This window comes from Schistocerca cancellata, chromosome 2, assembly GCF_023864275.1.
Source record: "Schistocerca cancellata isolate TAMUIC-IGC-003103 chromosome 2, iqSchCanc2.1, whole genome shotgun sequence".
Lineage (NCBI taxonomy): Eukaryota > Metazoa > Arthropoda > Insecta > Orthoptera > Acrididae > Schistocerca > Schistocerca cancellata.
The window spans coordinates 142,066,666-142,083,207 of record NC_064627.1 but is presented as its reverse complement, the minus strand read 5'-3'; the positions used below and the strand labels follow the sequence as shown (position 1 = coordinate 142,083,207).

Sequence of the window (16,542 nt, the reverse complement as noted above, 5' to 3'; positions counted from 1 at the left end):
GATGATGCTGTTTTCATGATACAGTGTTGTATGCAGGACACATCTGTCATAAAACAAAATAATGTGTCAGCAAAATGACGAATGACACCAGACCTCACTTGGTGAAATGCTCCCCAAACCACGATGTCACAATTAGGGCCTTTTGACACGGACAGTTATCCTGCTGGAAGATGCGGTTGCCATCAAGGAAGACATTAACCATGAAGGGATGCAGGTGGTCTGCAGTAATGTTCACTGAATTCACAGCTGCCATGGTGACTTTGATTACTACTCCGGGCCCCATACAAACCCTGTCCATCATAGCACAATACTGCGCCCACCAGCCTGTGTATGTTGCGCAATGCGTGTCCATCTGAACATGACCGTCAACCTAGTGTAACAAGAAACGCGATTTGTCCGTACAGCTGACATGTTTGCATTGATTGATGGTCTGGTGATCTTGTGCCCACTGCACTCGTAACTGGTAATGTCGTTGGTCAACATGGCGACAAGAAGTGGTCACCTGCATGCTCAACACTGTGGACTGAGCAGTATGCTTGGAAACACTTGTGGCTGCACCAGCACTGTACTCTCTCATCAGATCTGCCGCAGATCGTCACCTGCGCTGCATTACTAACAAGGGAACATCCCCATCGCACCCCCCTCAGATTTAGTTATAAGTTGGCACAGTGGATAGGCCTTGAAAAACTGAACACAGATCGATCGAGAAAACAGGAAGAAGTTGTGTGGAACTATGAAAAAATAAGCAAAATATACAAACTGGGTCGTCCATGCGTAAGATTGGCAATATTAAGGGCAATGTGAGGTGAGGAGCTCCGTGGTCCCGTGATTAGGGTGAACAGCTGCAGAACGAGAGGTCCTTGGTTCAAATCTTCCCTCAACCGAAAATTTTAACTTTTTATTTTCAGTTTATGTGAAAAACTCTTATGTTTTCATCACTTTTTTTGGAGTGATTATTACATCCACAAGAAAACCTAAATCGGGCAAGGTAGAAGAAACTTTTCACCCATTCGCCAAGTGTACTAGTTAGGTGGGTCGACAGCATATTCCCGTCATGTGACGCACATGCTGTCACCAGTGTCGTATACAAAATATCAGACGTGTTTTCCTGTGGAGGAATCGGTTGACCTATGACCTTGCGATCAAATGTTTTCGGTTCCCATTGGAGAGGCACGTCCTTTCGTCAACTAATCACACGGTTTTGCGGTGCGGTCGCAAAACACAGACACTAAACTTATTACAGTGTACAGAGACGTCAATGAACGAACGGACAGATCATAACTTTGCGAAAATAAAGAAAGCAAAATTTTCAGTGGAGGGCAGATTTGAACCAAGGACCTCTCGTTCCACAGCTGTTCACGCTAACCACAGGACCACAGCACTCCTCACCTCACATTGCCCTTAATATTGCCTATCTTACGCATGGACGACCCAGTTTGTATATTTTGCTTATTTTTTCATAGTTCCACACAACTTCTTCCTGTTTTCTCGATTGATCTGTGTTCAGTTTTTCAAGGCCTATCCACTGTGCCAACTTATAACTAAATATGAGGGGGGGTGCGATGGGGAGGTTCCCTTGTAAGCAGGCAAACCTCCGACAACATTCTGAGATGAAGTGTGGGCGTGGGCAACTAACACGTTGTCACCCCCTCATGATTTTCTTGTCCTTGAAAGCAATTTCCACAGATGGTCATGATAGTAGCGTGTGAAAACTGACCAGATCCGCCGTTTCCGAGGTACTCTCTCCAAGTGCCAGACCAAACAATTTGTCCTTTGTCAAAGTCTCTTATGTCAGTCGATTTCCCCATTACCGTTCTGTATCATTGCTAGAATGATTCCCCATTCGTCTGCACTCTTCTTACATACTTTCTTTACTGCATCACGTGCCCACAATGCAACCACGTGCATTCAGTCTCGCAGTGGGCGATTGTATGATATTTGAGGGAAGATCAGAAAGTAGCGAACAATAATTTTACTACCAAAAAGCTTAATAGGTAAAAAAAAACGAAAAAATCACAAATGAACTCTCATATTTTACCTACTTTTCTACATATTCACTAACATTCTCATCACATTTCTCCCATTACGGTACCAGTTTCAATATATCCTGTTCATACAAGTCCATCTGGTTGGAGTATAGTCATCTGCAGAATGCTGATTTCACTTGCATATCTGTCGCAAAGCACTGGCTGACCAGGAATTTCGTAATGGGTCCAAACAGATGAAAGTCAGACTGTGCATGCTCCAGACTGTATGGTGGATGCTGGAGCAACACCCATCCAAATTTGGCAATTTTCTCACGAAGAGGAGCAGCAACATAGGGGCGAGTTTTGTCCTGAAGAGTTTGACACGTCGGATTTAATATTGTGGCATTTGTTGTGAGGGGCACGATGTAACTTGACCGAAGTCTTAATGTACGCTGCAGCAGTCAAAGTGGTCTGTGTTCAGAAAAGTTTCCACTCCATAGTGCTTGGTTTCAGGTATGTAGTGGTACGCCTGCAACTCATCACCAGTGACGATTCCTTTCAGAAAATCATGGCTTTTTACGATGTAATGTGTTAATAATCCAAGCTTGTCATCATTCACTGGCCCTTGTGGTTGTCTGTCAGGGGCGCCCGGCCGGCACTAAGTGTGCGAAATTTCAACGTGTCATGAACAGTATCGTACATTGCACCATACGAAATGTGGAATTGCTGTGGTAAGGTTCACAGTTGCACTTGCAGCCGTTCAGCATTGCTGCCCCTATGTCTCCGACATTCTGTCGGGTTGCAGCTGTTACCAGCTGCCCAGAGCATGGCAAAACACTAAGGTTCATACGACTCCCTTGAAAGAATACACACCTGGAGACGTTGCTATGGTCTATGCAGTCGTCCCCATATGAGCCGCACATGTCCCTGTGAATTTCACTCTGTTTATGCCGTTCAGTCCACAAATATCGAACTATACTTCACAGTTCTCCACAAACTGACAATAATAATATGCGCGCCATGTTTGCTTAGTACTGGAGCCTTCTCTCGCTAGAGCTGCACATGAAAGCAAAATACCCTCTCTAGGGCAAACTTCAAACTTTATTCTCGTGCAATTTCAACATTCCAGTTGCAATACCAGAGCCTCCCTCTTATCATACCTGAGCCTCCCTCTTATCATCATCATCATCATCATCATCATCATCAGGCAAGTGTTTTATGACAAGTGCTGCTTCTCACTTCCCATTTTCCACTTCCTCCAGTCATGCCAGTCTCCTTCTTGCAGTCCTCTGGCGTCCATAGCATCCTGTACCTCTCAGTTCCAGTTCCTCTTAGGTCGGTAAGAGTTTCTTTTTTCCACCAGGATCCACTGCTACACTTTCTTTGGAGTTGGCTATTGTCCATCCTTTTTAAATGTCCACACTATTTTAGGTGTCTCATCTCTATAGTGTCCGTTATTGATTTATTGATGTCTAGAGCCTCTATTATGGTCCAGCTTGGAGATGCCACAACTTAGGCTGACCAGCTTTCGAAGAGAAAAAACCAGGACACTTGTGTTTAGACTTTATACCTAATTTCATTTCTACACTTGCGCTTACCTTTCTTGTCAGTTATCTTGCTAATTTGAAATCGATAATAGGCCTGTGATGATGCAGCAGCTGAAAAATCCGTAGAAAGATTTATCTTCATTAATAGTAATAATAATAAAATTTTATTGTCATTCAGCTCGTTACAGCAATACACAAAGTCAAGAGCATACATTTCTCAATGTACTTTAGTTTGCACAAAATAGGTAAAAGTAGAAACCACACGTTACAAAGCAGTATTTGACCTTCAAAAAATTCATCAACGGTGTAAAAAAGGATTGTTTACTAGTAGCTTATACAATTTGGCTTTAAAAATATTTACAGGCAATTCTTTAAAATCTGTGCTTAGTCTGTTAAACAACCTAGTCCAAAGACTAGGTAGGAATTCTGTGATTTACATAATCTATGGTGTGGCATGTCTGCACATGTTCTATTTCTAATATTATAGCTATGAATATCACTTCTCAATACAAATTTTGAAACATTGTTTCTAATGTACATTATAAATGAATAGCTTTGTTACTGTCAGACATCGACATTTAATGAACAGAGGTTTACAGTGTTCTGATATACAAGAATCAGTAATTGTTCTTAATACTTCCTTCTGCAAAAGTAGAACGTCATTTATGTGACAACTACTACCCCGCAGTAAAATTCCATATGGTATAATGCTTTGGAAGAAAGCAAAATATGCTGGTCTTGCATAGTTATCTGGAACATGTCTTCTTAAATTTCTAATTAGATAAATAACTCTTGAAAGTCTTTATCATATATTTTTTGATGTGTGGTCCCCAGGTCAGTTTGTTGTCAATAGTAGCACCTAAAAATTTAATGGTCTCTAATTGATGGTGATTAAGGATTTCCTTCAAGCTAAAATAAAGTTCCTGGTTTTTACTTTCATTTAATAAGAAACAATTCACTCTGAACCATAGTGAAGATCGAGCAAGGGTATTTTCGGTCAATGTTTTCAGTGCGGCTAGATCTGAGCTTTTACTCGTGAAAGTTGTTTCATCAGCATACAATATTGTGTGTGAACTTATGAATAAAGGCATATCATTAATCATTAACAAAAACAGTAAAGGTACAAGCACCGACCCTTGTGGCACTCCAGACTTAACATAAACCAAATCTGATTTCTGTCTACCAATGCACACAACTTGTTGGCGATTCTCTAGGAAAGATTTAAACATATTTACACTGTTGCCATGAATGTCATAATAGAGTAGCTTATTCAACGAAGTATTATGCTCTACACAATCAAAAGCTCTGCTCAGGTCACAAAACGTAGCTTGGGCATAGCCCTAGCCTCAAACACAGCTAGGACAAATTTTACTAAGGAATCAATTGTCAGTTGTGGATTTACCTTTCCTAAATTGCTTATCACTGATTACATTTGATTTTCCCAAGTAAACACTAACTTGATTGTAATTTATTGTTTCAAAAATTTTGGAAAAAACAAGAGTGATGGATACCGACCTATAGCTAGTAGAACAGTTCTTGTCACCTTTTTTATATATGGGCAGAACTCTAGAAATTTTTAGTTTATTAGGAAACATTTTCAACAAGACATTTATTTACACAATAAGTTAAAGGATAAATTATACAGCCATACATCTTTCAACAAATTACATGACAAATCATAGTAATCAACACTAGCTGAAGGTTTGAAATTTTTCACTATTTTCAGGATAGTATTTGGACACACTTCTGTGAAAATGAAAGTGCTCAAGAAAGGCTTTTGTAAGCAGTTGCCCGTGATACTAAGTGAAGTTTCAGGAGGTTTGTTTATTGAACGACTAATTTCTTCAACGAACTGGGTACAAAATTTATTAAATTCTTATGGGATTATGGCAATATCATCTTTTTGTGTAGTGTGGGCAATAGAATTAATTACACTCAGGCTTTTTTTGCATCTGTTTTTGGACTTTTCAATGTTTACTATATTATGTAGTTTCTTTGCTTCATTGATTGCCTGCCCATACTTATGCTTAGCTCTAGCATACAATTCTTTATACATTTCTGATTTACCATTTTTGTACAGGCCAGAATATAGCATAACACTATTTTTCAGTTGACCTAACTGTGGAGTATACCATTCCTTGTTTTTCCTTTTTTTGCAATTACTGTTAATATTTGGTGTACCTTTTTTCAGAGAGATGTTATTTTCGAATATATTTAGAAACACAGAGAAAAACTCAGCAAAAACAATATCAGAGGAACAATGTTGAAGCCTACTCAAAAGGGAGTCCCAACTGAAACAAGTGAGGGCGTGTTCAGATGTCTCGGAGTGAACCAAAGCAATGTTGTTCAGACATGGAGGAGATACAGAGTGACAGGAACTGTTGATGGCATGCCTCACTCAGACCGCCCAAGAGCTACTACTACAGTGGATAGCCGCTACCTATGGATTATGGCTCAGAGGAACCCTGACAGCAATGCCACCATGTTGAATAATGCTTTTCGTGCAGCCACAGGATGTCTTGTTATGACTCAAACTGTGCGCAATAGGCAGCATGATGCGCAAGTTCACTCCCAACGTCCATGGCAAGGTCCATCTTTGCAACCATGACACCATGCAGCATGGTACACATGGGCCCAACAAAATGCTGAATGGACTGCTCAGGATTGGCATCATGTTCTCTTCACTGATGAGTGTTGCATATGCCTTCAACCAGACAATCGTCAGAGACGTGTTTGGAGGCAACGCGGTCAGGCTGAACGCCTTAGACACACTGTCTAGTGAGTGCAGCAAGGTGGAGGTTCCCTGCTGTTTTGGGATGGCATTATATGGGGCCAACGTACGCTGCTGGTAGTCATGTATGCAACCGTATCGGCAGCATATTGGTGAGGCATTCGTCTTCATGGATGACAATTCGTGCCCCATTGTGCACATCTTGTCAGTGGTTTCATTCAGGATAAAAACATCTCTCAACTAGAGTGGCCAGCATGTTCTCCGTGCATGAACCCTATCGAAGATGCCTGGAATAGACTGAAAAGAGCTGATTATGGATGACATGACCAAACAACCAGTCTGGAGGATCTATGCTGAATCGTTGTTGAGGAGTGAGACAATCTGGACCAACAGTGCCTTGATGAACTTGTGGATAGTATGCCATGACAAATACAGGCATGCATCAATGCAAGAGGACGTGCTGCTGGGTATTAGAGGTACCAGTGTGTACAGCAATCTGGACCACCACCTCTGAAGGTCTCGCTGTATGGTGGTACAACATGCAGTGTGTGGTTTCCATGAGCAATAAAAGGGGCGGGAATGATGTTTATGTTGATCCCTATTCTAATTTTCTGTACAGGTTCTGGAACTCTCAGAACCGAGGTGATGCTAAACTTTTTTGATGTGTGCATATTGTCTAGACAGGCAGAGCCCCTTGTAGGTTTACAGTTAACATAGTATAGGTTAAATTGTCAAAGCAAATTAATGAGCTCTGTCATGCTTTTTGTCCTGCAGAACATCAAATATTGAACTGACATCCCCTCCAATGAAAATATTATATTTCTCCCACTTTGGTACACCGAAGTACATTAAGAGTTCTTCACATTTCTCAGGGAAGACATGTGGCTCACCACTAGGTGGCCTGTACACTACTACTACTACTACTACTACTACTACTACTACTACTACTACCCCAACTAGCTTAATACTCTCAATTACTAGTCCTGATATTTCAAAATGTCCAGCACAAAGGGTGTTGAGATCTATCCTACCACAATTTTGTGGAAGAGGTGTTGAATTGGAAAGGAACATGTAGGTAAGATACATTACACATAAGTAAAATTCTTTTCTTCAGAAGGAAAGAAGACTGTTGTGAACTGTAATAGCCTGGATACATTTTGTGCAGTATTTAATCAATTGCTAGGTATTTAAGCAAAATTTTGTAATCCTACAAACTGTGTAATACTACTAACCTGATATGAATTATATATTTTATACTAAAATTTAAGATTTTGTTTCATTGTAGACCATCAGGGCAAGCGTGCACAAATGCCAAACAATATTGAGTAAGCACTGATAACACATGCCACATTGCTCACATTCTTCACAAAATTAACTTCCATACATCTGCTTCTCAAGCATGTACTCAGCACCATTCTGGTCTCCTGCTATGCTGATCTGGTCATCAGTGAAGAGAAATGTGTACAGGATTTCATCCTCCACGGGGACTCCCATGCCCCTACATTTGCTGCTATGGGCTTTAAGTGTTCCCCTGACATAGCCCTTTTGCAACAGGAAATTCCATTGACACTGAATTTCCTACTTTCATAGCATTCACAAAGTCCATATAGAACTTCTCAACTGTGTGGATGTAACTAGTTGACATGCCATTATTGTCCATACTTGTTCACAGATTGTTTTGTGGTATTAGTTTATTGTTTTAATTTACTATCAATTGAAAGTCAGAAACACATGAAAATAAGAGAAATATCCCAGTAGTTTGTAATTGAATAAAGATGTGTTTATATATACTACTTCATTCAAAACACATTGTCATAAAATAAAGAAATAAAAGAAGGATGGAATTTTAAATTTGATTGGCTGAATTAAATTTTATAACTCTACATTGAAAATACTGAACAGAAATGTTTGGTTTGTCATGTACTGATCCTTCATGATCTGTCTCGGTGTTACTGGATTAAACTGCATGTGAAGTTCTCTTCAGAGTCTGGGAAAGAGTCTGCCTCTGGAGCTAGGTGATACACATGTTAGACTGCTCCATGGAAGACCTGGTTTTGGTTCCCAGTGCTTTCAGGGTCTTTTCCTCAATTGGAGGACTGGAGCAGGATACACTCTGCCTTGTGATGCAAACTGTGGAGCTACTTGAATGAATAGTAGTGGTTTCCAGGTCTGCGAAGCTGACAATAGCTAGGACAGTGAAGTGCTTACTATGTGCCCCCTTCATCCTGTACCTGAATGATTCAATGATGCCATTGTTAGATGATGACATGGCGACTGGTCTGTACTGTATAGCCCTACAAGACCAGTAGATGGAGATCTGAACTTTAGCTTTAGAAGTCTGGGGAAGACAAACCTTGTTCCAGCGCACACACAGTGTCATGAGGAAGTTGATTTTGTCTCCCGTATTGCACTCAATGGGTCCACGAGTTTTCTCCACTGAAGTTTTTCCATTTAACCCAACCTGAGTTGCCACATGATCAGAGGTGACAACCTCTGAAATTTGATCATTCGTCTCTACAGAATCACCGTTTGTATTTTTCAAACAATACTATGCTGTTTCTATTTTGTTCATGTTCTGCTCCATCAGATTGTTGCATCTTGCTGGCCAACATTTGGATGGTTATGGCCATAAGTGTTTGCAATGGGGGTCAAGAGTGAGCACATGTCCCCCCCCCCTCCCCCCTGAATCTGGAGTACAGAGTTTTACTCATTAGAGTGTTCTTGTACACTTCTAGAAGTGATTTCCAGTAATTCCACAAATCCTCTTGTTTAGCCAGGTGTAGCATAATGTGGCTGATCGCAGTGAGACAGTACCATAGCAGTCATCATTGTCTCTTTAGAAAGCAGAACACCAGACACTAGATTATGGAGTGTGGGTTCCATTCATTTGTAAAACATTCTTCCTTTAATAATAATGAGCATGTTGCTTTACTGAGGATCCAATCAGGGTGGAGAAAATTTGAATGTATTTTTAAAGGATAGACCGACGGGAAATTGAGGTTGTGTATTTGTTGCAGTAGACGAGAAACTCAGAGCTGCATGTGAAATTGTTTGGGCTAGACTCTGTTTCAATGGTGGGCATAAACCTGTAATTGGATCCTTTTATCAATGACAACATTCACCCCCACATGTAACTGAAAACTTCAGATAAAATTTCAGTTTTCATATTATGTATGTTCCCCATTGTACTGAAATCATCAGAGGTTTCAGATAAAATTTCAGTTTTCCTCTTATGTATGTTCCCCATTATACTGAAATTGTCAGAGGAGACTATAATCATCCAATAATCAATTGTGATACTTATTCAAATGGTTCAAATGGCTCTGAGCACTATGGGACTTAACTTCTGAGGTCATCAGTCCCCTAGAACTTAGAACTACTTAAACCTAACTAACCTAAGGACATCACACACGTCCATGCCCGAGGCAGGATTCGAACCTGTGACAGTAGCAGTCCCGCGGTTCCAGACTGATACTTATTGTTTTGTTAGTGGTGGGTGTGACAAGACATCCTGTAAAATATTATTAAAAGCTTTCTTTGGAAACTATTTAGAAAGGATAGTTCAGAACAAGCAGAAAGATGTATATGTTCAGTAAACTACATAAAGAGACACTTGAAACTTTTAGCTCAGGACAAGAGCATGTGGAGGAGATATGATTGAAGTTTAAAACAATAATTGACCGAACATGGAATAGATATGTACCTTGCAGAACAGTTCATGACTGGAGGGATCCTCTGTGATACACATTTATTCCAAAGAAAAAGGGAGTCCTGCATAATTGGCATAAAACCAAGAATAGGAATATAGAATCAGAAATGTTGAATGGAACATGTTTTACTGTGAGAGGGGGCAATGTGTGAAACCTTTGACAGCTACCATGACTGAATATTATTGGAAGATATCTCAGAAAATCCAAATAAATTGTGGGCATACCTGCACCAAGGTGAGCATCCAGATGCCCTTGGGTGACGCAGGGGCTGAAATTGAGGATAGCAAAGCAAAAGTCCATATGCTGAAATTGGTTTTCAAATGTCCCTTTACTAAGGAAAATCCAGAAATAATGCCACAATTTAATTCTTGCACCACCGCAAAGTGTTACTGGCAATGAGAAACAACTGGAATTGCTAAAACTGAACAAAGCTCTAGAGTCCAATGGAATTCCTATCAGGTTCTATACAGAATTTGTGGCTACATTAGCTCCCCCTTTCATGATAATTTTCCATAGACCCCTCAAACACAAAAATGTACCAGGTAGTTGAAAGAAACCCTAGGTGACGTCTGTCTACAAGAAGGGTAGCAGAAGTGATACACAAAAATACTGTCTAATATCCCTGAAGGCATCTGTTGCTGAATCTTACAACATATTCTGATCTGAAATGTAATGAGGCATCTCAAATAGAATGACCTCCATGCCAACAAGTATGGATTCCAGAAAAGCTTTATGCAAAACTCAACTTTCATATTTCTCCCATGACATCTCGAAAGGCATGTACCGAGACAGTCAGGTAGATGTAATATCCATAGAGTTGCTAAAAGCATTGGACTCAATACTACACCTACTCCTGTTATCAGAAGTTAGATGTGTGAGTTACCAAGTGATATTTGTATGAGGTGTGTCCAGAAAGTAAGTACTGTTTCATTCTACTGCGAGTGCAACACTAGTGTCACAGTTCTGCATATTCACATTCAACTTTCTGGTTCATTGTGTTTCAACAGATGCCATTATAGCTGGATTTTGTTGTGATTGCATTTGTTAGTGATCATTAAAAATGGTTAAGACAATCTCTGATTCCACCGAGTGTGCAGTGCATTCTGTAATAAGGTTCCTCAACGCAAAAAATGTTAAACAAGCTGTAATTTATCGTCAACTTGTAGAGATGTATGGTGAAAGTCTAATGACTGACAGAATGGTGAGAAACTGGGTGACACAATTCAATTATGGATGAACCATTGTTCATGACAAAGCTTGGAGTGGGTGGCCTTCTGTTGTCTGTGGTGGTTTGTTTGAGAAAGTGACTGAGGAAATTCGTCAAAACAGATAGACCACAATAAGAATGCTCGGTGGTGAATTTCCTCAAATTTCAAAAACTATTCTGCATGAAATTGTCACAAATTGCATAAATTTTCACAAACTGTGTTCCCACTGGGTTCTGAAAATGCTTACAGATATCCACAAAATGAAGTGACTTGGCAGTGCTTTGACATTTAATACCCGATATGGTGATGAAGGACATGATTTCTTAAACAGACTTGTGGATAGTGATGAAACTTGTGTTTGGCATGTCACGCCAGAATGAAAACAACAATCAGTGGATTGGTGGCACTCACAGTCTACACAAAAACAAAAATTCAAAACATTGTCAGCAAAAAATATTGTGTACCTGTGTTCTGGGACAGATAGGACATTCTGTGTGTTGAATATCTCCCCTGAGGTGAAACTGTCAATGTGGTATGATACTGGAAACATTAAAAAAACTTCAGTGCCCAATTCAAAACAAAAAGCATTGAATGCTAAGTAAAGGCACTGTGTTGCTTCATGACGATGTGCATCCACATTCTGATGGTGGCACTCAAAACTTTATTCAAAAATTCAGTTGGGAGCAGTTCGATCATCTGCTATACAGTCACAATCTTGCTCCTTCTGACTACCACTTGTTCTTGAACTTGAAGAGTGATTTTGGCGGAAGGTGCTTTGAGAGAGATGAAGACACAAAAAATGGTGTTCAGCAGGGCCTGTATTCACTGGTGCCAACTTTCTATGAATAGGGCACAGAAAAGTTGGTTTCCCATTATGGCAGATGTCTGAACCAAGGTGGCAACTATGTAGAAAATTAGTTTAAGAAATGCTGTTTCTTGTAAAAATAAATTTTGACTTGAAAAAATGTTTTTAAGAGTTTTTCTTCCAAAATGATACTCATTTTCTGGACATGCCTTGTATCTGAATTGATAATTTCTTCATAAGGTGGATGCTGTATATTATCTTGGATGGAGAGTCATCAACAGATGTTTGGGACTCTTCCTGTCCTGTTGTATGTTAATGAACTTGCAGATAATATTAATTGTAGCTTCAGATCTTTCATAAATAAGTGCGTATCTATAATGAATTTCTGTTTGGAAAAAATGCACAACTTTCAGTTGGAACTGGATAAGGCTTTAAAGTAATGCAAAGAGTGGTAACTAGCTTTAAATGTTGAGAAATGTAAAATTATGCTGTCCAGAAAATGAACAACTCTAGTATTCTTTGAGTATAAAATCGATGAATTGCAATTGGTATCATTCAACCCATACAAATGTGTGGATACAATAACTTGTAGAAATATGAAATGGAATCATCATGTAGTCTCAGTTATAGGAAAAGCAGATGGCAGATGCTGGTTCATTGGTAGGATACTAGGAAATGCAATTGGACCATGAAGCAGATTGCTTAGAAGTTACGTGTGTGACTCTTCCTAGTATACTGCTCAAGTGTATGGGACCCATACAAAATAGGACACATTAGGGATAGTGAATGTATACAAATAATGACAGCACAAATGGCACGGGTCTGCTAGATCCATGGGAGAGTGTCATGGATATGCTGGAAAAACAGAATTGGAAGATAATTGAAGATAGGTACAAATTATCCCATAAAAGCCTCCTAACAAACTTTGCAAGAATCAGCTTCAGGTGTGGAATCTAGAAATCTATAATTACCCCAATTGTATCCTATAGGAATCACCTGAAGACCAAGATTAGACTAGTTAACAGAGTGCACAGCAGCAATTTAAACTATAATTCTTTCCATGCTCCATATGTGAATGGTAATGGAAGCAGCCTAAATAACTGATACAATGGAAAGTAACCTCTGCCATGTACTTCACTGTGGTTTGTAGAATATAGATGTAGATGTATATGCAATACATAGTGGCTTATTGGTACCTAAAGTGATGTTTCATAGCTATGAACTGAAGTCACAATCTGAACATGTCCTCTACAAATGAGCAAATCTTGGATTTATCAAGAAAATTCATTCGTCAATGACATAACAATATGGGATTTAATCAATTGAAAGTTGTACAGTCACAATAAAATAATTTTTACACTTTCATAGCTAGATATCTTTGATCATTTCTTCTACTTTGAGCTTGAGTGAGTGGACAGTGATCGCATGAGCTGGAAGTTTGTTATACTGTGTGTTTAATAACAGTTTTTGTTTGTTAATATCCAAACGTTTCTAAATTTTGGTAAGCAAATATGTAGTCGGTATGTTAATGAGATTTAATTTTTACTTTAATGAATGACATACATCATGATCTGTACTGTGTGCGTTTTTGCAGGTTGCATTCAGATTCGAACATGTCTTTGGTATCTAGTATTCACTGGAACACTTGTAAATTTCATGATTACCAACAATGTAAATATTGCAATAGTTGACATGATAAAGAAGCAGCCACTAGTAAGTCAACAAACAGAAATGGGTGCCTGTTCATTGGAAACACAAGTTATGTGGAAAAATGATTCTTTTGGAAACAATACTGAAAATTTAGTTTCTAATCAGCAAGCAGTTACTGTAGATAGTGACAAAGTGGTAATAAAATCCTCATTATTATTTACCTTTATGAATACTGCTAATTAGTTTTAAAATAAATACTGCAACATTATTGCTTATTTCATTCTGTCTTTTCTCATTCTTAGTAATCTGGCTGATAGAATAAAAATTTAGTTTACATGAAATTATTATTTTATTATTATATCATTCTATTCAGCATAGATCAGGATAACTTGTGTACTGATAAAAATTCTCAATTACAGCTTCGATTTGAATGGGATGAGAAACAACAGGGCATGGTTCTTGGTGCCTATTTCTGGCTGCATTCAGTCCTACAGCTGCCAGGTGGCATGCTTTCTCATGTCTATGGTACAAAGAAAGTGTTTGGTTTTAGCAATCTAACTATGTTTGTTTTGTCATTACTCATTCCTGTGGCAGCTAACATTGGTTATGAGGCAATTGTTGCCCTCAGAGTTGTTCAAGGATTCATTGGAGTAAGTACAACTTTGACTTTGTTTCTTCTACACAAGTGAAAATCTGCAGCATGATTAAGTAATATTGTAACATATTACCAAATTAGCAGTGTGGATGCTGAAGCCCAAGCTAATATATACAGAGATATATTTCGTAAACCACATCAAATACTGACGAATCGATTCCACAGACTGAACGTGAGGAGAGGGGCTAGTGTAATTGGTTAATACAAACCATAAAAAAATGCACGGAAGTATGTTTTTTAACAGAAACCTACGTTTTTTAAAATGAAACCCCGTTAGTTTTGTTAGCACATCTGAACATATAAACAAATACATAATCAGTGCCATTTGTTGCATTGTAAAATGTTAATTACATCTGGAGATATTGTAACCTAAAGTTGACGCTTGAGTACCACTCCGCTGTTCGATCGTGTGTATCGGAGAGCACCGAATTACCTAGGGATCCAAAGGGAACGGTGATGGACCTTAGGTACAGAAGAGACTGGAACAGCACATTACGTCCACATGCTAACACCTTTTTATTGGTCTTTATCACTGACGCACATGTACATTACCATGAGGGGTGAGGTAAGCGTACACATGTGGTTTCCATTTTCAATTACGGAGCGGAATAGAGTGTGTCCCGACATGTCAGGCCAATAGATGTTCAATGTGGTGGCCATCATTTGCTGCACACAATTGCAATCTCTGGCGTAATGAATGTCGTACACGCTGCAGTACATCTGGTGTAATGTCGCCGCAGGTTGCCACAATACGTTGTTTCATATCCTCTGGGGTTGTAGGCACATCACGGTACACATTCTCCTTTAACATACCCCACAGAAAGAAGTCCAGAGGTGTAAGATCAGGAGAATGGTCATCATCGTAAACATATCCCAGCATATGCTGCTCGCCGACCATGGCCTGTGTTTGTTACAACACGCAACTGAACGTCAGAGGTTTCAAGTGTCAACTTTAGGTTACAATATCTCCGGATGTAATTAACATTTTACAATGCAACAAATGGCACTGATTACATATTTGTTTATATGTTCAGATGTGCTAACAAAACTAACGTGGTTCCATTTAAAAAAACGTAGGTTTGTGTTAAAAAACATACTTCCGTGCATTTTTGTATGATTTGTATTAAACAGTTACACTAGCCCCTCTCCTCACGTTTGGTCTGTGGAATCGGTTCGTCAGTATTTGATGTGGTTTACGAAATATATCTAGTGGGACCGTTAGGTGACTCACCCTGTATATAACGAAAGTGCTGGTATGTTGATAGGAGACAATAAAAAAGACACAAACATACACACAAATTTCAAGCTTTCACAACCCACGGTTGCTTCATCAGGAAAGAGGGAAGGAGAGGGAAAGACGAAAGGATGTGGCTTTTAAGGGAGAGGGTAAGAAGTCATTCCAATCCCGGGAGTGGAAAGACTTACCTCAGGGGGAAAAAAGAACAGGTATACACTCGCACACACACACACACATCCATCCGCACATACACAGACACAAGCAGACATTTGTAAAGGCAAAGAGTTTGGGCAGAGATGTCAGTCGAAGCGGAAGTAAAGAGGCAAAGATGTTGTTGAAAGACAGGTGAGGTATGAGTGGTGGCAACTGAAATTAGGTTGAGGCCTGGCGGATAACGAGAAGAGAGGATATACTGAAGGGCAAGTTCCCATCTCCGGAGTTCTGACAGGTTGGTGTTAGTGGGAAGTATCCAGATAACCCGGACGGTGTAACACTGTGCCAAGATGTGCTGGCCGTGCACCAAGGCATGTTTAGCCACAGGGTGATCCTCATTACCAACAAACACTGTCTGCCTGTGTCCATTCATGCGAATGGACAGTTTGTTGCTGGTCATTCCCACATAGAAAGCTTCACAGTGTAGGCAGGTCAGTTGGTAAATCACGTGGGTGCTTTCACACAAATAATTTATGGAGGTAAAAAGGAGGGGCAAGTCACTCTGACCCCAGGATGAAAGACACCCATCTGTTTCAGTGACAATGGGAGAAAAAAAAAGCAATATGTTTTAAGGGTGAGTGGAGAAAACACAACCTTCTTTAAGGATGAAGGAGGAAAACACAACTTGTTTTAAGGATGAGGTGGGAGAATGCAACCTGTTGTAAGGATAGAGGGAGACAACACAACCTGTTCTAAGGATGAGAGAGACAGCACTCAATGGTTCTCTCTCATCCAGGAGTCCTGGAAACTAGGATTATGTCACATATTTTTATAATTTGTACCCAAAAGCTAGGCAGTTGAATTTGTGCAAGATTACAT

At 39.6% G+C, this 16,542-nt stretch overlaps 1 protein-coding gene across 2 annotated transcripts in view; it reads left to right on the top strand.

Annotated features, from left to right (window-relative positions):
- The window catches only part of LOC126161425 (sialin-like), a 166,997-nt gene that overhangs the window by 79,063 nt on the left and 71,392 nt on the right, over positions 1-16,542 (top strand). For both annotated transcript variants that reach the window (XM_049917224.1, XM_049917226.1), the window contains exons 2-3: positions 13,563-13,813; positions 14,038-14,268. In XM_049917224.1, the coding sequence (XP_049773181.1) occupies positions 13,563-13,813; positions 14,038-14,268 (482 nt within the window). The remainder of the gene's footprint in view (positions 1-13,562; positions 13,814-14,037; positions 14,269-16,542) is intronic.